Source organism: Heptranchias perlo, chromosome 2 (genome assembly GCF_035084215.1).
Source record: "Heptranchias perlo isolate sHepPer1 chromosome 2, sHepPer1.hap1, whole genome shotgun sequence".
In the NCBI taxonomy this organism is placed as follows: Eukaryota; Metazoa; Chordata; class Chondrichthyes; order Hexanchiformes; family Hexanchidae; genus Heptranchias; species Heptranchias perlo.
In genome coordinates this window covers 78,825,428-78,851,887 of record NC_090326.1, presented here as the reverse complement: position 1 = coordinate 78,851,887, position 26,460 = coordinate 78,825,428, and the positions used below count along the sequence as shown (strand labels likewise).

At 41.8% G+C, this 26,460-nt stretch overlaps 1 protein-coding gene across 1 annotated transcript in view; it reads left to right on the top strand.

Moving 5' to 3' along the window:
• Window positions 1-19,658, top strand: part of gpnmb (glycoprotein (transmembrane) nmb) — a 33,253-nt gene extending 13,595 nt beyond the window's left edge. Inside the window, exons 4-12 of the mRNA XM_068003505.1 lie at window positions 553-726; window positions 805-969; window positions 3,638-4,066; window positions 5,855-5,959; window positions 7,293-7,421; window positions 7,778-7,880; window positions 9,012-9,214; window positions 10,447-10,537; window positions 17,207-19,658. Coding sequence (XP_067859606.1) covers window positions 553-726; window positions 805-969; window positions 3,638-4,066; window positions 5,855-5,959; window positions 7,293-7,421; window positions 7,778-7,880; window positions 9,012-9,214; window positions 10,447-10,537; window positions 17,207-17,372 — 1,565 coding nt within the window. The 3' untranslated portion in view covers window positions 17,373-19,658. The remainder of the gene's footprint in view (window positions 1-552; window positions 727-804; window positions 970-3,637; window positions 4,067-5,854; window positions 5,960-7,292; window positions 7,422-7,777; window positions 7,881-9,011; window positions 9,215-10,446; window positions 10,538-17,206) is intronic.
• The last annotated feature ends 6,802 nt before the right edge of the window (window positions 19,659-26,460 follow it).

Here is a 26,460-nt window from a genome sequence, read left to right as displayed (position 1 = left end):
TTATATCCTTTGGGATTACTATGTCTACATTGTTGATTAGTTAGGTGTAAAATACCTGGGAATAACGTAATTTGGACATTATAAATCTGATGGACCAACCAGATCAACACACCTTCCGTATTTGATCTTAAATTAAGGTTTGTGAGGGGTTTTGGACTATTTCTTTTTGAATATATTGTAATCATCAAAGTTTATTTAGCATATTCTTATTTATATATGAAGATTGGCAATTATAGTAGAATGTTGTTAATCACCAGAGAGGCAGTGTAATGCCGATGTGTAAAACACCCTTCCAATCTCTGTTACTCCACTGTTTCTGACCAGTTACAATGAAACTTTTAGGACCTCAAGCATGCATTGTGTTGCAGGTGTCATCCAATAATAAAAAATGTTAATTTGTGACTACCATTCATAACTTTTCTGTCACTTGTGGACTATACAGAGGGGTTATGCAGATTTCAAGTTTTGTTTTATTGGAATATCTATGTAAATTTCTAAATCTGATGCCCATATGAATTGTGTAAGTCACTAATGTCAGTGTTTATTTTCCAGCAACCTCATTTTTTTCTGGTCAGTATGTATATAACTGGACTTCCTGGATTGACGACTGTGGTTGGTTTAACTGCACCAAGCTTTCCAAATGTAATGTCTTCCCAGATGGTCGTCCTTTTCCCAGACAGATGGATTGGAGGCATAAGAACTTTGTTTATATTTGGCATACACAAGGTTGGTACAAAAACATTTCCTTCAAAAGTCAAGAGATCCTCTTAAAAGCTCTCCTAACCAAATTTGTTTCAAACTTAGGCCAATACTATCAAAATACTGGACGCTCCAGTATGACCCTCTCTATCAATACAACTAACATCACACTTGGTGACCATATGATGGAGGTGTCCGTCTACCGACGAGGTCAACATAAAAACAAATACATCCCAATTGCAACAGCAAGTGGCCCATACACTGTTACAGGTGAGATTGTGATGCCAATATGTTTGGGCTAATCTATCCATTATTCAATAGTTTCACACTTTTTGGTTAGCTAACAAAAATAGAAACAGGCTGGATTTAACTCTTTTGAGGAATGTGTAGAACAAGTTATAGCTTTATACAAGATTGTAGAGCGTTGAATACTTGAGGGGACCTACTTGCATTTCTTTCATTGATTTTTGTAAGGCTTTCAATCTAGGGCCTCATGAGACCACCATGAAGAAGCTGGAAACTATGGGAGTACAGGGCCAAATTCTGGATTTGTTTTTTGGGTGTGTTTTTCTTTATTCGTTCATGGGATGTGGCTGTCGCTGGCGAGACCAGCATTTATTGCCCATCCCTAATTACCCTTGAGAAGGTGGTGGTGAGCCGCATTCTTGAACCGCTGCAGTCCGTGTGGTGAAGTTTCTCCCACAGTGCTGTTAGGAAGGGAGTTCCAGGATTTTGACCCAGCGACGATGAAGGAACGGCGATATATTTCCATGTCGGGATGATGTGTGACTTGGAGGGGAACGTGCAGGTGGTGTTGTTCCCATGTGCCTGCTGCCCTTGTCCTTCTAGGTGGTAGAGGTCGCGGGTTTAGGAGGTGCTGTCGAAGAAGTCTTAGCGAGTTGCTGCAGTGCATCCTGTGGATGGTATACACTGCAGCCACAGTGCGCCAGAGTTGAAGGGAGTGAATGTTTAGGGTGGTGGATGGGGTGCCAATCAAGTTGGCTGCTTTGTCCTGGATGGTGTCGAGCTTCTTAGTGTTGTTGGAGCTGCACTCATCCAGGCAAGTGGAGAGTATTCTATCACACTTCTGACTTGTGCCTTGTAGATGGTAGAAAGGCTTTGGGGAGTCAGGAGGTGAGTCACTCGTCGCAGAATACCCAGCCTCTGACCTGCTCTTGTAGCCACTGTATTTATATGGCTGGTCCAGTTAAGTTTCTGGTCAATGGCCACCCCCAGGATGTTGATGGTGGGGGATTCGGTGATGGTAATGCCGTTGAATGTTAGACTTTCTCTTGTTGGAGATGGTCATTGCCTAGCACTTGTCTGGCGCGAATGTTACTTGCTACTTATCAGCCCAAGCCTGGATGTTGTCCAGGTCTTGCTGCATGCGGGCACGGACTGCTTCGTTATCTGAGGGGTTGCGAATGGAACTGAACACTGTGCAATCATCAGCGAACATCCTCGTATATTCCAGCTCCAAGATCACTGAATCTCTCTATTTCTCCTCTATCTCTCCCCTCTCTCTCTTTCCTCTCTTTCTATCTTCTCTCTTCTGTCATTATCAGAGGAGTTGTGAATGGAGCTAAGCCCTGTGAAATCATCAGTGAACAGCCCCATTCCTGACCTTATGAAGAAGGGTAGGTTATTAATGAAGCAGCAGAAGATGGGCCAAGTATACTTCCCTAAGGACCTCTTGCAGTGATGATGAGGCTATGATGACTTGCCTCCGACAACCATAACCATCTTTCTTTGCATCAGGTACGACTCGAGGAGTTGGAGGGTTTTGCCTTTGACCCCACTGACTTCAGTTTTGTTAGGGCTCCTTGGTGTCTTCATCAATGTTCTGTTGGAAGGCATCATAAGGGATGGCTGTTACAATTGGGGCTTCTCCACATACTTTTTCTTATGCCCAATAGAAGGGCAGCTCTCTTAGGCAAGCTTGCACTACTTAAGAACTGAGATGAGACCTTCGCCGGAACTTTCAACTTTGTTGGGGACGTAAAATGGCCGAGATCGGATCGGCCGCCTGTTATACACCTTGCCCGATTTCCCTTTCCATTGATGTATAAAAAGATGGCTGATCCAAACTCACCAGTTTTACGCCCCCACCAAAATTGAAAGTTCAGCCCCTTGTGTACAAAATAATCTAGGATAGCATGCCCATGGCAAACAATAAGCCAGTTTATTGTCACTACAATTTGCTGGATTTAGGATTCACACTATGCACCCACATCACTCCAGAAGAAGATTAATATCAGTTACACCAGACACTTTTGTAACAGACTAAACTATCAAAGTTTATTTACAAAGAGTCATTTGCAGGAGAAGTATTAATGAAAAGTTGAAATAGGTCTAAATAATGTAATAGCTTTGAACATGTCATGAAAGCTTTGAACAGACAAGCCAAATTGTTGAGTTTCTTTGATTGACTTTTTTTGCCTGACTTTCTGAGCCAATATTTCGGAAAAAAGATAGACAAATTCTTCTTGAAAGGAGAATAGCTGTTACAATCAGTAGGCATGTTTATTTATGGAGTTGTGTCTTGCCTTTGCATCTGTTACAGCTAGGTCAAATGATAAAACACTGGTCCATCTAAAGTGTCAGGTTCTTATATCCATAAGACCTTTTGAAATGCACTCACTCCTTAATCTGTGAAACAGAAGTACTTTACTCAAACAATGGACAACAAACTCCATAACACTTGTATAAAAGGAACCAATGGACCCCTCTGGTGGGTAAAATTCATCTTCGGAGGAGACGCAAAACAGACAGCTGCAAATCAGCCATCTATTATACACCCCGCAGAATTTTCCATTAGAAGTGTTGGCGGCTAAAAACATTGTGCATATCCTTTCTAAATATTGTTAATTGTCACAAAATAAATATATGATAAATTTGCAATGGCTTATCTGTAATATATTTTATGAATTTTTTTCAGATCGCATTCCAATTTATGTGCACATTTCACAAAAAAATAATCGCAAATCCATTGATAAAGTCTACATTAAGGACTTAAATGTCATCTTTGATGTCAAAATTCATGATCCCAGCAATTATCTAAAAAATGCTGCCATATCCTATAGTTGGAATTTTGGTGATGGACATGAGTCTTTATCAAAAAGCCCAACTGCCATTCACAACTATACTATGGCAGGGCATTTCAGTCCTAAGCTGACTGTTAAAGCAATCATACCAGTTTCCTGTGGCTCTATTATGCCAACCGCAATGAGCCCTACAGCTGAATCGAGCTCCACGACTGAATTGAGCCCTACGACTGAATCGAGACTTACGACTGAGTCGAGCCCTACGACTGAATCGAGCCCTACGACTGAATCGAGACCTGCTACCAATCCAGACCCTACAACTGGTAAGTTGTGATTTATTTTCTTAGAATAATCAATGTAGTACCAAAATGGAATAGTGCAAACAAACTTGTAATAAAATTCTTTGGAATTCAGAATTAAAATTTGATCTAACTTCCTAGGCGCCAGTTAAAGTGGGTGAATTTCTGCTAGGGTTCTCCTGCTGGTCCACTGTAACTTTGGAGGAAATGCCACAGAAATCCTGGAAAAACAGTGTAAACGGTATTTACGCCATTTTTCCGGGGTTTCCTCAGCTCTTCTGCCAAAGTTATGGCGGACAAACGGGAAATTCACCCCAAGCTCTGAAAATTCCAAATATTCTCAACTATTTATGATACTTGCATGTATTTATCTATCTTGATTTCCAACAATGTTGCACGGGGGAGTCAAAATCAAATGTCGTCTTTAGGTAAAGCAGGGTTAGAGGATGGGAGATGATTGGACCCAGGCATGCAGATTTAATTCTGTCCCCATTTTTAAAATCATGCATTCTGTCCTTATTTTTTAAGTTTCTGTTATCAATTTCCGTGTCCACATTTATAATAGAAACTGCCAATGTAAACTTGTCACTTGTGTAGGCACTGCTGCAACACCACTGGCAGGAGAGTGTAATCCCAACATGATAGGCAGTTTCCATTTTAAATATGGACATAGGAATTTATAATGGTAATTTAATAGGAAGTGCAGACATAAGATTTTTATTATATTGCTAATCGATCTCTCTTAGTGTTACACATGGGGATTTATAATCACGAGTAGAATTTAAAGGAGATAAATGGAGCAGGAAAGAATGGGGAGTTGGAAAATGAGAAGGAGAGAAAGAATGAAGGAGGGGGAGAACGAGAGGGAGGTGAGGATGAATGGGGGGGATAGAGAGAAAGGTGTGAGGAGGAGGTGTGGAGATGGAAAGAAATAGAGGAGGTACAGGGAAAGATGAGGAAAAGAAGGGGGACTGGGAGAAAGACCACATTCTCCCCTTATCCCCTCCTTCGCTTCTCCCCTCCCTCCCCTTCCTACATCCCCATCCCACCTCCTTCCTTCCCTCCCCATCTCTCCTTCTCTCCCCATTTCTCCTTTGTCGAAAACTTAAACTTAATATTACCTATTATATACAATGCATTAATTCCCAAACACTTAATTCAGACAAGTAAGAATTTATTAAGAAAACTTGTACAAGTGGAAGCGTACCCTAAGCAATGGTCAGGGATACATCTTCGCTGGGTTCAAGAAACAGCTCACATTTATACAGTTCATTAACAACGCCCACCTGTCATGGAATATGGGTGTACATGTACATTCTTTATTGGTTCAGGTAGTTAGTCAATCAAAAATAGGGAACCCACCCTCTGGTTCCTCATGACCATCTCGTGATGTTGGACACAGGCCTGGGAAAGTGCCTTTCCCTAAGAAACTGTCTTTTTTATCAGTAAGTCTGTACATAGTCTCAAGGCTATATGGTCATTCATTTCTGTTAGTCAGACAGTTATCAGCATGAGAGAACTTGAAGTAATTAGACAATTGTGCTTCTGTGTGTCTTTCATGAGAAACTAAAATGTGAGCTTTAAATTGAATTAGCTGGTCAGTTAGTTTGGTCAAATATCCATCATGCATTTCTTCATTTATGGTTTAGGTGTATTAAAGAAGTTAATATGGTCAGGTATCTCTTTATGCATTTCCACACCTTCCTTTTCTCCTCATTCTCTCCTCCCTTCTCTCCCCATCCCCCCTTATATATGACTATAGATATATACAATTTGAAGCTTGATTTTTTTCTCCTAACCTTGATTTCTCAGAAGCTAGCACTATACAAACTTCTACTGCTTCTGTGTCCGTGAAAGCAACTCTGAATCCAAGAACTCAAGAAACTACAACTACTACATCTGCTACAACGGACTACAGTAAGTGCCATGGGAGGGAGGAAGGAGGGAGATGTGGAGGCCTTCACAAAGCACAGGAACCAAAAATGATCGATGCACATCTGATTCCAAAAAGTCAACTTTCTCTTAAATAAAAATAGAAAATGCTGGAAATGCAGAGTAGGTCCATTAGCATCTAAAGACAGAAAGGACAGGCCATCATTCAAGTGTAGATCCTTTGCTGGAATTGGAAACGGAAAGAAAAGTGAGTACATTAATAGGACTGAACAAAATAAAGAGTGGGGGTGTAGAAGTCAAGAGTTAGGAATACTGAGTATTATCATAAAGAAGAGTTAATGGGCATGATTTTATTGAGGGGGCAGGGAGGTGGAATTCCTGATGGGAAACCTGGAAGTGCAAGTTTCCCAGACATCCTTACGATTTTGAAGTAAGGACGTCTTTTATTTTTCTCTTGAATGTTTCCCACGTGACAGCCCAGCCTGATTGACTAGCTGGTCGTGGTCGGACGGGAGAAGAGGGAGGAAGAGGAAGCGAGCAGGTTTAATGTTAGATTGCGTGGGGGGGGAGGGTGGTCGGGGGTCATCGGGGGGTCAGTCATCAGGGGTCATCGTGGGGGTCGGTCAGTCATCGCAGGGGGGGGGCTCAGTCATCGGTGGGGTCAATCATCGGGGGGGGTCAGTAATCAGGGGGGGGTCAGTCATCGGGGCTCATCGGGGGGTCTCAGTCATTGGGGTCATTGGAGGGGTCAGTCATCGGTGGGCTCAGTCATTGGGGGGCTCAGTCATCAGGGGGCATGGAGTCGGGGTCATCATGGGGGTCGGGAATCGGGGGGTAGTTGGAGATCATGGGGTAGTCGGAGATAGTGGGGGGGGGTCGGAGATCATGGGTGGGTCGGAAATCATGGCGGGGGGTTCGGAGATTGTGGGGGCGGGGGTCGCTGCAGGTAGGCTTGTTGGGCCTGTGGGAAGCACTCTTGCTCCTCTGGGCCCACAAGCTGTGCTACAAAGGCACTAACCTGCAGTTTCGAGTCTTCTCACCTCCTCTCATGTGGCATGGTGTAGAAGGACCAAGAATCCCGGCCCCTAGAGGTTAAAAACAAAAAACCTGTCAAAATGGAAGACCGCCGCCTCCTTGAAAGCTTTTACTGACCGACCTGCCTCCTAAGAGCTGGTTGGTCACCCGCCCCTCGTCCACCACCTCCATTTTAAACTCTGCTATTGCCCCATTTCCGACAGGCAGAGGGAGTTATAATCTCCCCCAAGATCTCTCTGCAGCCAACGTCTACAATGTATTTAAAAATATGCTTGCCCTTCATATGTAGCATTTATGCTCATTGTTTTTATTTTCTCCCCAGGTGCCTCAACAACAATTGTTTATGCCAATAGTACAAATGGTCCATTGCAGCTGGTGAAGAGAGAGGTCTCCAGTGTAGATTGTAACCTCTACAGATATGGCTACTTTGAAACAAACATCACAGTTGTAGGTAGGTAATATCATCAAAAATTGTGTTGAGGTCAAATGCTCTATTTGAGAAGCTGGATGAGCTCCCTAATTTGCTGGATGAGCAGGCAGACTAATAAAATCTTCCACTATTATAGGTTTCTATAACCTTAAACTAATTTAACCTGTCCTTTCTAGTTAGAAACTGTTCTAAGAAACTGACTGCACAATCTCAGTTTATATCTGTAATGTTCCCATTAGAGGCACTGTATCACAACTGAGTCTGCAAATTAATAAAGGATATATAATAAAGGATATATAATAACCCAAGAGCATAAATATTTCCAAAATGTTAAAATTAGTGCAATCATGAAATGTTTGATTGTTCTTCCTTGTCAGATGGAATTGTTGGAGTCAGCATTGTAACGATGACCAATGTTCAGATCTCCACAGAACTTCAACAGAACTCCATGGTGGATTTTGTTGTCACATGTAAGGGCAGGTAAGGTGCTTGCTTTATCTGAGAATGCCCACTCAATGGCAAACTGCTTTTGCATTTTTTGACTGCTTTGCTCTCCAAGGAAAGACTTTTGTGTGACCATTAGTAGCTTTGAGACAAAGATTCCCAACCAGGCTGGATGATAAATCCAGTCAAGCTACAACTTCCGGGAGGTGTAATGTATTGGATCACCAATGCATGGGCCTAGATTTACCTTTGTGCCAGGCCTGGTTACAGCTGAGAGTGTGTTGGGACAGGACTTCTACCCAACTGCCTCCTTCAGCCCTGAACCTGGCGGATTTTCCAGGATCAGGCTAATTAACATGTTGGTGGGAGTTCCGTTGCTGCTGGGACTCTTTTCTCAGGTGGGGGCCCAGGGAGGGGTTGGAGGGGAGAAAATGACTGTGACACCTGACACACGGACTGCAGCTGTTCAAGAAGGCGGCTCACCACCACCTTTTCAAGGGCAATTAGGGATGGGCAATAAATGCCGGCCTCGCCAGCGACGCCCACATCCCATGAACGAATTTAAAAAAACAATGTGGCATGGTTGGCAGTGCCAGCTGCAGGAAATACACTTTTTGTTAAAAACTCCTGCTTTGTGTAGTGCGACTGATTAGTCTTCAATCAAAAGCACCAGGCAAAGTGGCACTTTAACTTTTAAATCCTCCATACGCTGCATAGCAACACTAGACACCAGGAAGGTGACAGTGTTCCTGACACATAGCATTGACAAGGTATTAATGAAGGGAAATACATCGGGTGATGTACCTTGTCACTAAACTATGATTTGAATACATCCATCTAAACATGGGCAGATGTATTTAGCATCCACCATCACTTCATGGAATCATAGAATCATATAGCAGAAAAGAAGGCCATTTGGTCGATCGTGCATGTGCCAGCTCTTTGCAAGAGCCATTCAATTAGTTCCACTCCCCCTGCCTTTCCCCATAGCCCTGCAAATTTTTCCTTTTCAAGTATTTATTCAATTCCCTTTTTAAAGTTACTAATGAACCTACTTCCACCACCCTTTCAGGCAGTGCATTTTAGATCATAACAACTCGCTGAGTAAAAAAATTTCTCCAGACCTCAATTAAAGTTTGACTTTTGTGATTCTTTTGTGCCTTACAGTATGCCTACTGATGTGTGCACTGTGATTGCGGATAGTTCATGCATGGTGCCGCAAAGCACGATTTGTGACCCGGTTGAGGCTGCTGACAGGTGCTATCTGACCCTTCGCAGAGGCTTCAATGAATCCGGCATCTACTGTGTGAATATCACACTGAGGGATAATACCAGTTTAGCTGTTGCCAGTACTCTAGTATCAATTGAAGGTGAGCAATTCCTTTTGAGTGACTGGGCTCCTTTAAGTAATAAGTACAAAAGGTTCATTAGTATTATAGCTTCTCTGCTATTTTAAAAATGCATCAAATAAACTGAGCCCCAAAAATTATGCCATAAGATCTAAATTTCCATTTCTTTCACTTTGGTGAATAGGAACATAGGAATTAGAGTAGTCTATTCAGTTCCTCGAGCCTGTTCCGCCATTCAATTAGATCATGGCTGATCTGTACCCCAACTCCATTTACCCGCCTATTAAATGTCTCAAAAGGACTGAGAATTTGCATGAGTTCTGTTGAGAACTACTATGGGCATAATGGGCATAATTACCAGGAAGGTCCATGGGGATGATTTTAACCCCCAAGAACGGGTAGGTTGGGGGCGGGTGGGAGTTGAAAATAGTTGTTTTTTGGGTCGCAACCACAACCCGGCTTTATTTCCGGGTTTGATGTCGGCGTGTAAAAGTACAGACTTCCCACTGGGAATGCAAAGTCCGAAAATTTTGCGGTCGCGACCCAAACAACAACTACTTTCAACTCCCGCCCGCCCCCAACCCACCCGTTCTTGGGGTTTAAAATCACCCCGCATGGGCAGAATCTTTGAAATGTGGTGGGGGGGGGTGGGGGAAACAGATGGAAGATCTGCCCATGCCCCCACCCACTGGAATTTAAAGGGCTACTGCAAATGGGGTAGAATCCCAGCGTAACTGGGTTCTGCCACTAAATTCCCGGCCCCCAAAACAGAAATTAGGTTTTCCATCCTCTTTGGCCACTGGAATTTCACTGCCATTTTTGTAAATATGCTTACAGATTCATTAAAACTATTGCACAGAGGAAAATGCCAGTGTTTGAGTAAAGAAGCTCATTATCCTTACCATCTGAGGTTTTGTACATCTCGATGAAGCCCTCTCTGTAATCTTTTTCTACCTAGGTTTTTCTCAAGATCAATCTTATTGCCCTTCTCGACACACAAAAAAAGCATTGAAGAGGGGCCAACGATCACTAGAATTGAACTCAATACTCCAAATTTGGCCTGACCCTTGCATTTTAGAGACCCATACACTTGTTTTGGCTAAATATTCTGGCTTTCTGTGTTTTTTTTTTAGTGCTTTGCCACATTGTCCAGATGATGATCAGCACTGATATCTGAGTCTTTTGCCTTGTTCTCCAAAAATAGATTTTCTTTGGTGGCTCAGTAGTGACTTCAGTTTTCAATTTACTTACAGGTTCTAGCAGTGGTACAGGACTGCAAGGTGTCTTAATATTTGGTGCTTGCCTGGTGGTTCTTATTATTGCTGTGGCCAGCTTCTTTTACAAGTAAGTTTTGAGTGATCATCAGGAAGGGAAAAGAGGCACAAAGAAAAAGGAATCCTAGAACTTTCTGAAGACCTTTACGGCCAACCAATTTACAAGAAAAATATACTAAGGGAATCAGAAATAGCAATATACCTAACTTCTTACCTCCCTCCCCAAAGGCAAGCCTTCAATTCTTCAGATGAATCTTACTGGACCAAATAAACATTATGGCCCTAAAATTCCGATCAGGGCCAAGGTGTAATTGGGGTGGATTTCCAGTCGGGGGACTAGAAAATGAAACATAACCAAATTCCACTGAGATTCCGCCCCATTTCTGCCCTTGGGTGAAATTCCGGTCAGGTGGGTGAGGGGGAGGGCTTGGGTGAATCTTCCTCCTGCCCCCATCAAGCGGCTGTGTCTGGGGTGGGGGGAGACTTCCCCGGAAATTCTGCCCCATACACCCTTTAAATGTTGCTGCAAAACTGTTGCCAAGTGAGAGATGAATTGAGTCCCAAATAGGCAACAAGAATAGCCCCAAAACTCATTCAGCTAAAAGTGATCAACCCTGCAGGGGATCAACTATCTTCAAAAAAAATTACCCCCGGTTCCATTGGGAGCTGAAGAGCATGAAAAGTTTCCTTTTTGTTAGGCCGTTGCCGATTCTCTTTTCCCCTATCTGAGTGACATGGCGCTGCTCCAACTTTGTTGCCGATATTTCTCAATTTTCATTCCACTGAGTTCATAAGAACATAAGAACTTAAGAAATAGGAGAAGGAGTAGGCCACACGCTCCCTCGAGCCTGCTCTGGCATTCAATAAGATCATGGCTGATCTTCGAACTCAACTCCACTTTCATGTCCGATCCCCGTATCCCTTGATTCCCTTAGAGTCCATAAATCTATCTACCTTAAGCTTGAATATACTCAACAACTTAGCATCCAGAGCCCTCTGGGGTAGAGAATTCCAAAGATTCACAACCCTCCGAGTGAAGAAATTCCTCCTCCTCTCAGTCCTAGATGTCCAACCCTTTATCCTGAGACTATGTCCTCTAGTTCTAAACTCTCCAGCCAGGGAAACATCCTCTCAGCATCTAACCTGTCAAGCCCTCTCAGAATCTTATATGTTTCAATGAGATCACCTCTCATTCTTCTGAACTCCAGAAAGTATAGGCCCATTCTACTCAATCGCTCCTCATAGGACAACCCTCTCATCCCAGGAATCAATCTAATAAAACTTTGTTGCACCGCCACTATGGCAAGTATATCCTTCCTTAGGTAAGGAGACCAAAACTGTACACAGTACTCCAGATGTTTTCTCACTAAAGCCCTGTACAATTGCAGCAAAACTTTCTTACTCTTATACTCCAACCCCCTTGCAATAAAGGCCATCACACCATTTGCCTTCCTAATTGCTTGCTGTAACTGCATGTTAACTTTCTGTGTTTTGTACCCAAATCCAACTGAACACCAACATTTAATAGTTTCTCACCATTTAAAAAATATTCCATTTTACTATTTTTCCTACCAAAGTGAATAACCTCACATTTCTCCACATTATACTCCATCTGCCACCTTCTTGCCCACTCACTTAACCTGTATATATCCTTTTGCAGACTCTTTGCATCCTCTTCACAGCTTACTTTCCCACCTAGCTTTGTACCGTCAGCAAATTTGGATACATAACACTCGGTCCCTTCATCTAAGTCATTATTATAGATTGTAAAAGGCTGAGGCTCAAGCACCAATCCCTGGAGCACCCCACTAGTTACAACCTGCCAACCCCAAAATGATCTGTTTATTCCTACTCTCTGTTTCCTGTCCGTTAACCAATCCTCAATCCATGTTAATATATTACCCCCAATCCCGTGAGCCCTAACCTTGCGTAACAAGTTCTTGTGTGGCACCTTATCGAATGCCTTTTGAAAATCCAAATATACTACATCCACTGGTTCCCTCTTATCTACCCTACTAGTTACATCCTCAAAAAACTCTAATAGATTTGTCAAACATGATTTCCCTTTCATAAAACCATGTTGACTTGTCTAATCATATTATGATTTTCTAAGTGCCCTGTTACTACATCCTCAATAATGGACTCCAGCATTTTCTCAATGACTGACGTCAGCCTAATTGGCCTGTAGTTCCCTGTTTTCTCTCTCCGTCCTTTCTTGAATAGCGGGGTTACATTTGCTACCTTCCAATCCACGGGGACTGTTCTAGAATCTAAGGAATTCTGGAAGATCAAAACCAATGCATCCACTATCTCTGCAGCCAACTCTTTTAAAACCCTACGATGTAGCCCATCAGATCCAAGTGATTTGTCGGCTTTTACTCCCATTAATTTTTCTAAAACTTTTTCTTTACTAATCTTAATTACTTTTAGTTCTTCACTCTCATTAGACCCTTGGTTCCCCACTATTTCCGGTATGTTTTTTGTGTCTTCTACTGTGAAGACAGATATAAAATATTTGTTTAACATCTCTGCCATTCCCTTATTCCCCATTATAATCTCTCCTGTCTCTGCCTCTAAGAGACCCTCATTTACTTTCGCTAATCTCTTCCTTTTTATATACTTGTTTATAGCTCTTACAAACTGTTTTTATATTTCTTGCTAATTTACTCTCATATTCAATTTTTTGCCTCTTTATCAATTCCTTGGTTATCCTTTGCTGATTTCTAAAACTCTCCCATACCTCAAGTTTACTACTCACTTTGGCAACATTGTAAACCTCTTCTTTTATTCGAATACTATCCTTAACTTCTCTAGTTACCCATGGTTGCATCACTTTTGCGGTGGAGTTTTTATTCCTCAAGGGCATGTATATTCGTCAGGAATTATGAATTATTTCTTTAAATGTTCGCCATTGCTTATCTACTGTCATTCCTTTTAATCTAATTTCCCAATCTACCTTAGTCAACTTGCCCCCTCATACCTACATAATTAGAATCATAGAATCATAGAAAGGTTACTTCACGGAAGGAGGCCATTCAGCCCATCAAGTCCGTGTCGGCACTATGCAAGAGCAATCCAGCTAGTCCCACTCCCCCCCTCTACCCCCGTAGCCCTGCAAATTTTTTCCTTTCAAGTACTTATCCAGTTCCCTTTTGAAAGCCATGATTGAATCTGCCTCCACCACCCACTCTGGCAGTGCATTCCAGATCCTAACCACCTGCTGTGTAAAAAAGTTTTTCCTCATGTCACCTTTGGTTCTTTTGCCAATCACCTTAAATCTATGTCCTCTGGTTCTTGACCCTTCCGCCAATGGGAACAGTTTCTCTGTTTATCTACTCTGTCTAGATCCTTCATGACTTTGAATACCTCTATCAAATCTCCTCACAGCTTTCTCTGTTCCAAGGAGAACAACACCAGCTTCTTCAGTCTATCCACGTAACTAAAGTCTCTCATCCCAGGAATCATTCTAGTAAATCTCTTCTGCACCCTCTCTAAGGCCTTCACATCTTTCCTAAAGCATGGTGCCCAGAACTGGACACAATACTCTAGTTGTGGCCGAACCAGTGTTTTATAAAGATTCATCGTGACTTCCATACTTTTGTACTCTGTATATAAAGCCCAGGATCCCGTATGCTTTTTTAACTGCTTTCTCAACCTGTCCTGCCACCTTCAACGATTTGTGCACATATGCCCCCAGATCTCTCTGTTCCTGTACCCCTTTTAGAGTTGTGCCTTCTAGTTTATATTGCCTCTCCTCGTTCTTGCTATCAAAATGTTTCACTTCGCATATTTCTACGTTAAATTTCATCTGCCATATGTCCGCGCATGTCACCAGCCTATGTATATCCTCTTGAAGTCTATCACTATCCTCCTCACTGTTTACTACCCTTCCAAGTTTTGTGTTGTCTGCAAATTTTGAAATTGTGCCCTGTACACCCAAGTCCAAGTCATTAATATATATCAAGAAAAGCAGTGGTCCCAGCACTGACCCCTGGGGAACACTACTGTACACCTCCCTCCAGTCTGAAAAACAACCATTCGCCACTACTCTCTGATTCCTGTCCCTTAGCCAATTCTGTATCCATGTTGCTACTGCCCCCCTTATTCCATGGGCCGCAATCTTGATGATAAGTCTACCGTGCGGCACTTTATCAAACGCCTTTTGAAAGTCTATATATATCACATCAACTGCATTGCCCTCATCTACCCTCTCCATTACCTCATCAAAAAACTCTATCAGGTTAGTTAAACACGATTTGCTTTTAACAAATCCATGCTGGCTTTCCCTAATCAATCCATATTCGTCCAAGTGACTGTTAATTCAATAATTGGCCTTGTTAAAATTTAAGACCCTATTTCGGACTTAACTACTCAAACTCAATATGAAATTCCATCATTTTATGATCACTCTTCCCCAAAGGATCCTTTATTATAAGATGACTAATTAATCCTGTCTCGTTACACAATACTAGATCTAAAATAGCCTGCACCCTAGTTGGTTCCTTGACATAATGTTCTAGGAAACTCGTCCTCCAAACCACTTTTGCCAATTTGGTTTGCCCAGTCTATATGAAGATTAAAGTCCCCTATGATTATTGCCATGATGTGGAGATGCCGGTGATGGACTGGGGTTGACAATTGTAAACAATTTTACAACACCAAGTTATAGTCCAGCAATTTTATTTTAAATTCACAAGCTTTCGTCGAGCAGAAATTGATTGCCAAGTTCCGCACCCATGAGGACGGCCTCAACCGGGATCTTGGGTTCATGTCACGCTACACGTTACCCCACCAGCGAACAAATGTTATCTGTTTTTAATATAACGGGTCAGTTGCTGTCTTTTCTATGTTTCTACCTCTCTATCTCTTTTTTTTTTGTTTGTTGTTTTTTTTTGGTGATTTGTATATTCTGAGACCTGGCAGGTAACACCTGTCTGTCTGCACACTGATTGCCTTGGCAACGGGCAGTTGAAAAAACTGTCTGTAATCACCAAGCATTGTTCTGTGAATTATAATTGCGACTTCATTTCGAGGATTTCATTTCCACATCGTTCACCTGAGGAAGGAGGTAGCCTCCGAAAGCTTGTGAATTTAAAATAAAATTGCTGGACTATAACTTGGTGTTGTAAAATTGTTTACAATTATGATTATTGCATTACTCTTGTTACATGCTCCTCTAATTTCCTCATTTATACTCTGTCCAACACTATAACTACTGTTCGGGGGCCTGTAAATTACTCCCACCAGTGTTTTCGGCCCCTTGTTATTTCTTAGCTCCACCCATACTGATTCTACATCCTGATTTTCAGAGCTAAGATCCTTCCTCACTACTGTCTTTATCTCATCGTTTATTATCAGCGCTCCCCCTCCTTTTCCATTTTGCTTATCTCTTCTAAAAGTCAAGTACCCTGGAATATTTAATTCCCAACCTTGGTCACCCTGCAACCATGTCTCAGTAATGGCTACTAGTTCAAACCCATTTATCTCTATTTGTGACATTAATTCATCTATTTTATTATGAAAGCTTCGTGCATTCAGCTAGAGCGCCTTTAATTTTAACTTTTTACTTTTTTTCCCTGATGTGACCTTAGTCACTAATGGCCTATTATGTTTGTTAAACTCTATGTTCCTTCCTGATACTCTCTGCTTGTTTTTACCCAAATCGCTACAGCCTTGACTTTTTTTTAGACTGATAAAATTACCCTTACCTGAACCCTTCCCCGCACTTATTAGTTTAAAGCCCTTTCAACTGCCCTAGTTATTCGATTCGCCAAGACACTGGTCCCAGCTCGGTTTAAGTGGAGCCCGTCCCAACGGAACAGCTCCCTCCATCCTTCCTTCCCCAGTACTGGTGCCAGTGCCACATGAGTTAAAATCCCTGCTTCCCACACCACTCTTTTAGCCACCATGTCCCTATGCCAATTTGCACGTGGCTCAGGTAGTAATCCAGAGATTATTACCTTTGAGGTTCTGCTTTTTAATTTGGTTCCTAGCTCCTCAAACTCCCTCAGCAGAACCTCATTCCTAGTTCTACCCACGTCTTTCAAATCGGGTGGGTTCTACAATAGACGAGCGATCTGCTCCATCAGATTACCACCCAGGCAGTGTAGTCAAAAATCAACCCAATATGGTTTCAGATACCTGAACCTTAATAAAACTTCTAATGAGCTTAAGGAGTTCCTTTCACAAAGGAAGCATGCAGACAACCCCATAATAAATATAGTCCCTTTACTAACCCCCATCTCCAGCACTCGGAGTTTTAATATTCTCATTTCTGTAAGCCTTCTTTGCATAAGGTTGAAATTATGATTAATATGTGATACACTTTCTGGTGATGTGATCTGATGTATTGGGTCAGAAAATCTATTCCCTAATTCTAAAATGTAAAGCGGTGCCCTCAGGAGCAATGTGGGTACATGAAAACTACAATAAAAAGGAAATAAGTATCCAAATATTTGAAATCTTTAAATCAGGTTGTACAAGGTTGTTGTTTTAAAAACGTTTCTAAAGATGTAGCTTATGATAATGAAACAAAGTGAATGGCTTTGAGATCTCATAATCTTCCACATTACAAGTTACAAAAAATTCTGCTTCAAAAAACTCTTAGTTTTTATGGTTGTTTTTTAAAAAATTTAATTTTTTAAAAAAAACATTGTAAATTTTTTTGGGAGTGGGGGGGCAGTTGAAGTGAGAGCTGTATAAGATTTGATTAATTAAGAACATGAAACTTATTTTACAGGCGTTACAAAGAATATACGCCGACTGTTCGACAGGTGAATGACAGAAGTAAACAACTGGTGGTGAACAGTGGTAGTGCCCGTGTGTACTTCAGTAACCTGAAGACCATACTCCTCTTTGGGAATGATGAGAAGAGCCCCCTATTGAAGAAACCTGCAGTCATTTAATCAGAGCTTCTCATCCAAGCAGAAGTGCGCTCCAGGAATAGTTAGCTTCCTGTTTTGGTACCAGTATTGCTTAAGCAAATCTTGAGTATAAAAATATTGTATTGCACCGATTAGCTCCTCTTTACAAGTGAATTACAACATAAAATACTTCTCATCCAACTCTCCACTCCCCCTCTCACTGCCTGAAGGTATAAACCTGTATCTGTGTTTATAAATATTATATCAATTCTGCGACTGTAAATGTTGGAAGTAAACTTTCTTAATGCAGCTCTGTGGAATAGTGAAAATGTTCATTCTATTCTGCTATAAAATGACATTTCTCTTCATCCCACAAAGTATAATGATGGTAAAATGCCAGTTCGAATGCATTTACTTACAGCAGTAGGCGTGGATTGCAATTGCCAGATTTCTACTGACACGACAACAATTCTTGTGTTTCGAATCTATACATAAGGAAATGGCGGACATGTTAAATAATTACTTTATGTCAGTATTTACAGTAGAGGAAGAGAATAACATGCCAGAAACCCCGGGAAAACTAATTTTGAATCAGGGACGGGTACTCACCATAATTAATGTAAGCAAATTAATACTAATGAAGAAAATAATGGCATGAAAGAGTAACAAACCCCAGGACCAGATGGTTTCCATCCCAGGGTTTTAAAGCAAATAAGTGAGAACATTGCAGATGCCCTAACTATACTCTTCCAAAGTTCTCTTGATTCAGGAACTGTTCCTTTTGATTGGAAAATTGCACATGTCACTCCACTATTTAAGAAAGGTGAGAGAGGGAAACCATGGAATTATAGACCAATTAGCCTGACATCTGTTGTCGGGAAATTACTAGAGTCTATAATTAAGGATAGAGTGACTGAACACCTTGAAAATTTTCAGCTGATCAGAGAGAGCCAGAAGGCATTCACTAAAGTCCCTCATAAGAGACTGCTAGCTTAAGTTGAAGCTCATGGAACTGAGGGCAAATTATTGACCTGGGTAGGAAATTGGCTGAGCAGCAGGAGACAGAGAGCAAGGATAATGGGCAGATACTCAAATTGGCAGGATGTGACCAGCGGTGTCTCACAGGGATGTGTGTTGGGGCCTTAACTATTCACTGTATTTATTAACAACTTAGATGACGGGATAGAGAGCCACATATCCAAGTTTGCCAATGACACAAAGATAGGCAGCATTGTAAGCAGGGTAGATGAAAGCATAAAATTACAGAGAGCTATTAATAGATTGAGTGAATGGGCAAAACTGTGGCAAATGGATTTCAATGTAGGCAAGTGTGAGGTCATCCAACTTGCATCTAAAAAGGATAGATCAGAGTACTTTCTACATGGTGAAAAGCTCAAAACAGTGGAGGTCAAAAGAGACGTAGGGGTCCATGTACATGGATCATTAAAATGTCATGGACAGGTACAGAAAATAATCAAAAAGGTTAATGGAATGCTAGCCATTATATCTAGAGGACTAGAATACAAGGGGGTAGAAGTTATGCCACAGCTATACAAAGCCCTGGTTAGACCACACCTGGAGTACTGTGTTCAGTTCTGAGCACTACACCATAGGAAGAATATATTGACCTTGCAGGGAATGCAGTGTAGATTTACTAGAATGATACCTCGACTCCAAGGGTTAAATTACGAGGCGAGATTACACAAACTAGGGTTATATTCCCTGGAATTTATAAGATTAAGGGGTGATTTGATCAAAGTTTTCAAGATATTATGGGGAATTGATGGGGTAGATAGAGACCGACTATTTCCGCTGGTTGGGGAGTCTAGGACCAGGGAATATAGCCTAAAAATTAGAGCGAGGACTTTCAGGAGTGAAGTTAGGAAACACTTCTACACACAAAGGGTGGTAGAAGTTTGGAAATCTCTTCCGCAAATGGCAATTGATGCTAGCTCAATTGTTAATTTTAAATCTGAGATTGATAGATTTTTGTTAACCAAAGGTATTAAGGGACATGGGGCTATGGCAGGTATATGGAATTAGATCACAGATCCGCCATGATCTCATTGAATGGCGGAACAGGCTCGAGGGGCTAAATGGCCAACTCCTGTTGCTATGTTCCTAAAAGGGATGTTTGGAGAAATGTTCCTGGAAGTACTAACTAATGGGTTCCTGCATACCTGCTTGGATATAGGACCACCTTCTCAATGAAATCGTCATCAAACTAACATTGCTGCTTGCATCTCTCAGGCTGGTGTCCAAATGCTTTGAAACAGATAATGACAAATGCATGACTCTGATGCTTGTAATAATAAATTATTAAAAAAAACCTAGTTGCATTTTTGTCTTGTGTCTGGTTTGGGATTGGGAGGGACCCCTGGAAATGACTTGTGCAAAAATCAGCAGAGCTCTCCACAAAATTCACTTATCAGTGATTTTGTCCTCTTACCTGAGGCTATTCGATTAGGCTATGACCAAGTTTGGTTAGGACCTGAGAAATTTTTAATATGAAAGTTTTTTTAAATGTCGCTGTTTGATACAGTCATAATTAACTTAAGTGTCAATGAGATCTGGCGATTAAAATCCAAGGGGAAGAATTTCATCTCCAATTTCAGCACATAATCGGGTCAAATAACTTTTTGTGAAAAGAAAATGGTCCGAAAGCTGTTTCTGCTAGTTTTCCACCACAAAATCAATCCTCCCAAGTTGCCTTGCGTTTTTTGGCCATACCTGCAATCCACTCACCAAGTCTTGAGTGCGCTCATTGAATATATTATAACGAGGGACAGTGGTGCTGCAGCTCCGCGTTTCCTACTTTTACACCTGCCATTCACTTAGGGTAACTTAGACTGAGAATTATAAGGCGTAGCAGTTGCCAGCATCAGCTGAGACAGGTGGAAGGAGGGCGTTTCTGAGCCTGAAAAGTCTAGAGAGTTTCACTAGCGATTTCGGCAACTGGGAACTACTTTTTGCAACGATTTATTTTTGCCATTCTACTGACTACTTTTGGCAGGGTCAGACCACTAGCAGACCAGCAGACCACAGCAGAAGCATGAGAGCTTCTCAGGAGCAGATATGACATTCCCTATGGGCATACCATTGTGTGGCATTATCAAGGAGGAGGTGTGAGAGCAGTATCACAGGATGGAATAAAGGAGAGTCAGACAGCAAAGAGGATAAAAAGGGCCGGACATTGACATTGCTGGCAAGAAGATCCTGGCTTTTTTTGATACCAGAACTACATGCAGGGGAGGATCACAATAACCTGCACTTAGAGGACTCCTCAGTGGCTGCTTAAAGGGGCTTCAGAGCACATCTCATGACTGAAGTCTTCTCTTCTGTGTAACACAGTTTAGCTATGACACCAGATCCTTGCCACACGCTCCTTTCCCTCCTTCTGCCCCAAAGTAGGGACATTCAATCTACCACCTATCCTACAACATATCAGCACTCTTTGCCCTCTACATGACCGTGCCAATAATCATCACCTGAGTGAATAAGTCAGCACCAACTATGAGAATCCTTTCCTGTATGACTCTAAACTCCATGAGTAAAAAAGTACAAAGTCAGTGTACATCTTATTTTATTACAGTGAAGTCCAAAATGAACAGAAGCCAACCTACTCTTTCCAAACATCATGCTTCCTGAGTGGCTATACATGCCTTTTTATCACTTATTCCAGTGCAACCTGGCAACCAGCTTTGCAAGAGATGGTTGGCTGCTCATGCTCTACAAAAGAGTTGTGGGACTTGGAGCCGCTGATGGCTGCATCTCTGGAGCTTGTTCCTGGGCGGCCTGGTATCACCTCCAATGCTCCACAGGGGTGGTGCTCTGAGGAGGAAGTCCAGAGACCTGGCATGTGTTGCTGTCCTGAGAGACGGCAGAATCAGACAGGCAGATTCCAGCTGCCATCATTTGACTGGACCCTGGATCCGTGTCCCCACTATCAGCAAGATAGTGGCACTTATCAGATTCTGAAAACCCATAAAGCAACGGCATACATCATGGTTGCCATGTCTGGAAGCTGGTATATAGGATTTCTCTTCCCCATTCTCTCCCCTCTTGCCAGAGCTCCAATCCGTACTGCTGTGGAGGTAGAGGCACCGACTGGCCCCTGGCCACTTTCTACGTGGGGATCTGCTGCAGATTCCAATAAAGCTGTCACACACTCCTTTGGTGCGTACAACAAAGATAAAGGTTCCCTGATGTCGCAAGTGAGAGCTGTAGACTTCAGTCACGCCTATCAGTTGCCACACATCCTCAAAGATTGACCTCAGAGCATGCATGTAGGTGTGATGTTCCACGAACATCCTTCTCTTCAGGTGAATACTCATGAGTTCTAGGTCCCACAACTCCAAAACCATTGACAACCTTCTCTTCGCTCTCCACTGGAAAGATACAACATCCTCACCCACTTCCCATTCCTCCAGCTCTTTTGTGTTCTATGAATCACCTAGTGCCACATATTCACTACGCTATCTAATTGTCACCAGGTGAAAGTATCTGAGCATGTGCATGGGAATGAAGAAGAAAGTGACACAGGATTGAGTTGTTGAGGGCTGGGGCAGAAGGTTTCTGCAGAAACTCATGGGTGGGCTTGAGGCCGACTTCATCTCCTTCATCTCCCTCTTCATCATTATCCTCCAGATCTGCCTCATCATCATTATAGTTCACAAGGAGGTAGTTGTGTCTGTGCTGTTCTTTCTCCTCTTCACCTTCCTCTGTCTCCCCTTGCTGTGGTGGATCTGTAGGAAAGAAGGGTATAAGCTAAAAATGGGTGAGCATTACGCTCTTGGGATTAAGGGGACAAAGAGAGTGTAAGCTTCTGCCTGTATGGAACTCCATAGGGATGCCAGGGTGACAGCGTAGGTGTTTAATCACTAACCTGGTGCCAGCAATGCCCCTGACCTTGCTGCCTCCCGTGGTAACAGCAGAGTGCCTCCCCATTAGGATTGCCAACTCTGGTTGGACGTATTCCTGGAAGTTTGATCACGTGGCATTTGATCACACGATGTCTGACCATGTGATGTCTGCTCCCCCCAACTCCACTTTCCTGGTGATTGGCAGCCCTGTTACTTGATCCAACCCCATTCCCTGAATTTACCTGATTAATTTCCACCCCATCATGTCTTCAGTAGTTGGTTGAAGCTGTGTGGCTGCTTCCTTTCCTAGTCTCTTTGTGGTTATGCAACTTTTCCACTGACTGGATGGATGCTTCAGAATTCTTTCATTTTTGGATTATTTTGGTGAGTGAGAATTTGATTAACATGTTATGTTTCCTGAAAGTCCAATTGGTAGTTCTTTAAGGTAAGGAAAAGAAAGCTTTTATAAAAAAAATTGCTTTAAGTGGCTCTGTAATGTAACATTATGTCATGTAACGTTATACTGATTGTGCCAACTACAAGTGCAATACCTTTGGAACGTTGTGACCACATAGTGGGGGTAATTTTGACTTTGTGCGATAGCGCGAGGCAGGTGATAGTGAATCGGAAGCCTGTTTTACATCTCTCCCAATTCTTATTTCCATTGACTTCAATAAATAAAAATCTGGAGAGATGTAAAAATTCACTATCGCCTGTTTTACACTATCACACATTTGTCTGTCTACCACCCCATTTTTCAGTGTGAACTGGACAGTAGACAGACTAAGATCATCCCCAACATATTATCGCAATTGGTATCTCCTATCACCTTTCCATTCAAAATTCTTCTTTCACCCTTTGATAGTCTGTGATGCTCTTTTGCAGTGGTAGTTGCAGGCTCTGAACACTAGATGGCACTGTGTCATCTTTTCTCCACAATTCGCTCAAAATGCTTTCTAAGAAAAATGTCAATTGCCATTTTTTTTGTCAGTAACTGAAATTTCCATTAGCCAAAACAGGGTTTAAAAAATGAAACATTCAAAAATTATATATTCCACTATAACATTATTAAATGTATCTATTGAATTGTCTTTCTTTAATACCATCACTTGAAGGGGGAATGGGACCAACTGGATTGCTCTTACAAAGAGCCGGCATGGGCTCGATGGGCCAAATGGCCTCCTTCTGTGCTGTAACCATTCTATGATTCTATGGCCTCAAACCTTCCCAAAAGCCTGGACTTGGGCTTGAAACTGCTTCTGGCAAGAAAGTACGAAAGTCGAGCTTTTTGTGGCTACGTAGAGTGAGTTGATAGACAATTCTTCTCCCCATTAAAGATTTCCATTCCTGCCCTTGGAGAAATGTGCAAATATCTTCAAAGCATTCTATTTGAAGGAGGAAGAAAGAATGTGGGAAAGCAACAAATATGGTGCGTACAGAATATAAATATTTGCACAGCCTACAGTGTTCTTGTTTATCTACATACATTTGCCTACATTTCAACAGTGACTACACTTTAAAAGTAATTCATTGGGGTGAAGTGCTTTGGGATGCCCTGAAGATGTGAACAAAGGAGCATAGGAACAGGGAGTCGGCCATTTAGCCCCTCGAGACTGTTGCGCCATTCGATGAGATCATGGCTGATCTGTGACCTAACTCCATATACCTGCCTTAGCCCCATATCCCTTAATACCTTTGGTTAATAAAAATCTATCAATTCAGATTTAAAATTAACAATTGAGCTAGCATCAACTGCCGTTTACAGAAGAGAGTTCCAAACTTCTACCACCCTTTGCATGTAGAAGCGTTTCCTGATTTCACTCCTGAAAGTCTTGGCTCTAATTTTTAGGCTATGTCCTCTAGTCCTAGACTCCCCAACCAGCGGAAATAGTTTCTCTCTGTCTACCCTATCAGTTCCCCTTAATATCTTGAAAACTTCGATTAAAAATCACCGCTTAATCTTCTAAATTCCAGGGAATACAACCCTAATTTGTGTAATCTAGCTTCGTAATTTAACCCTTGGAGTCCAGGTATCATTCTAGTAAAAAAAAACTGCACTCCCTCCAAGGCCAATATATCCTTCTTAAGATGAAGTGCCCAGAACTGAACACACTACTCCAGGTGTGGTCTAACCAGGGCTTTGTATAGCTGTAGCATGACTTCTACCCCCTTGCATTCTAGTCCTCTAGATATTTTTTTTTTTTATTCATTCACGGGATGTGGGCATCGCTGGCAAGGCCGGCATTTATTGCCCATCCCTAGCGAGATTTTTACAACTGAGTGGCAATTAAGAATCAACCACATTGCTGTGGGTCTGGAGTCACATATAGGTCAGACCGGGTAAGGACAGCAGGTTTCCTTCCCTAAAGGACATTAGTGAACCAGATGGGTTTTTACGACAATCCGGTAGTTTCATGACTATCATTACTGATACTAGTATTTTAACTCCAGATTTTTATTTAATTAATTTAATTTAAATTCGCCAGCCGCCGTGGCGGGATTTGAACTCGTGACTCTGGATTTTAGTCCAGGCCTCTGGATTACTAGCCCAGTAACATAACCACTACGCTACCGTACCCTTTATAAAGGTCAGCATTCCATTAGCCTTTTTGATTATTTTCTGTACCTGTCCATGACATTTTAATGATTTCTGTACATGGACCCCTAAGTCTCTTTGGACCTCCATTGTTGTGAGCTTTTCACCATTTAGAAATTACTCTGATCTATCCTTTGTAGGTCCAAAGTGGATGACCTTACACTTGCCTACATTGAAATCCATTTGCCACAGTTTTGCCTATTCACTTAATCTATTAATATCTTTCTGTAATTTTATGTCTATCTATGTGTCATCGGCAAACTTGGATAGCATCCCGTCATCTAAGTCGTTAATAAATACAGTGAATAGTTGAGGCCACAACACAGATCCCTGTGGGACACCACTGGTCACATCCTGCCAATTTAAGTACTTACCCATTATCCCTACTCTGTCTCCTGCCACTCAGCCAATTTCCTAACCAGGTCAATAATTTGCCCTCAATTCCATGAGCTTTAGCTTTAGCTAACAGTCTCTTATGAGGCACTTTATCAAATGCCTTCTGGAAATCTATATAAACAACATCCATAGACATTCCCCTGTCCACTACTTTAGTCACCTCTTCAAAAAATTCTATCAGGGTTCGTCAGGTATGACCTACCCTTTACAAATCCATGCTGGCTGTCTCTGATCAGCTGAAAATTTTCAAGGTGTTCAGTCATTCTATCCTTAGTACTATATAAATGCAAGTTCTTTATCATATAAGTTTTCTAATTTACCCATGTGTACACTTTTAAAAAGCACATGACAGGCTAACCTCTTTAATCTGTCCTATCTAAAGGTTCAACTTCCCCTCATTTTTTTCTATAGAAAGCTCCCTAAAATTGGCCCTCATTGCGCTTGTTTTACACCCGATATTCAAGGACTAGAGGTGGTGCACCAAGGCACAAAACAGTGGTTGCACTTTACTGCTTGGCTCAGCACGCACAAGTCAACTTTAAACCAGCCCAGCGCCATCATTTAATTTTAAAAAAATAAATGGCATTAATATGCACAGTGCGATTAATAGCGTTAATAAAGCCGGAACATAAGAGTTCATACTGATAAAAAGTGCTTGAAGACTGGGGCTATTTGGATCACAGCAGCGAATATATGAAAACACCTCTAACGGATCTCAGCCAATTTTCTGACCATTTAAGTGGATAGAAAATTGGATAGGTTCCCATACAGGCGTGTGCTTCTCTCACCTGATTTTCTGCCTGGCAATCGCTACACCTGCACAATTATAATAACACCAGGCACTAAGACCAGGAAAAAAAATCTATCCCCTATGTAGCTAACCAGGATTCCATGGTATACAGCTAAGTGGACCATAAAGTCAAAATGTTTGGGCACTCTGAACTGTATGTTCACAAGTATTAAGTAGCAGAGTAAATTCTATTTAACATTTTAGAATGAAGGCCTTTTCAGATGTCAAGTTTTACTCATTATGGCTAACATTCACTTATATTCATTTGAAAAGTAACCCTGTTTAATGTCCCACGGCTACCTTGATTATACTTACTCTTGTTGTCCTGTTTAATGTCATTCATAAAAATAAACTCCACTTGTTAAACGGGCTTGCAACCTGTTCCACTTTTGTGGTCATAAATCTCACTCACATGTCCTCAATATTAACAATTCTGTTAGTTTGACACTAATAATATAACTATCGGCCCAATTATATGAACGTGCG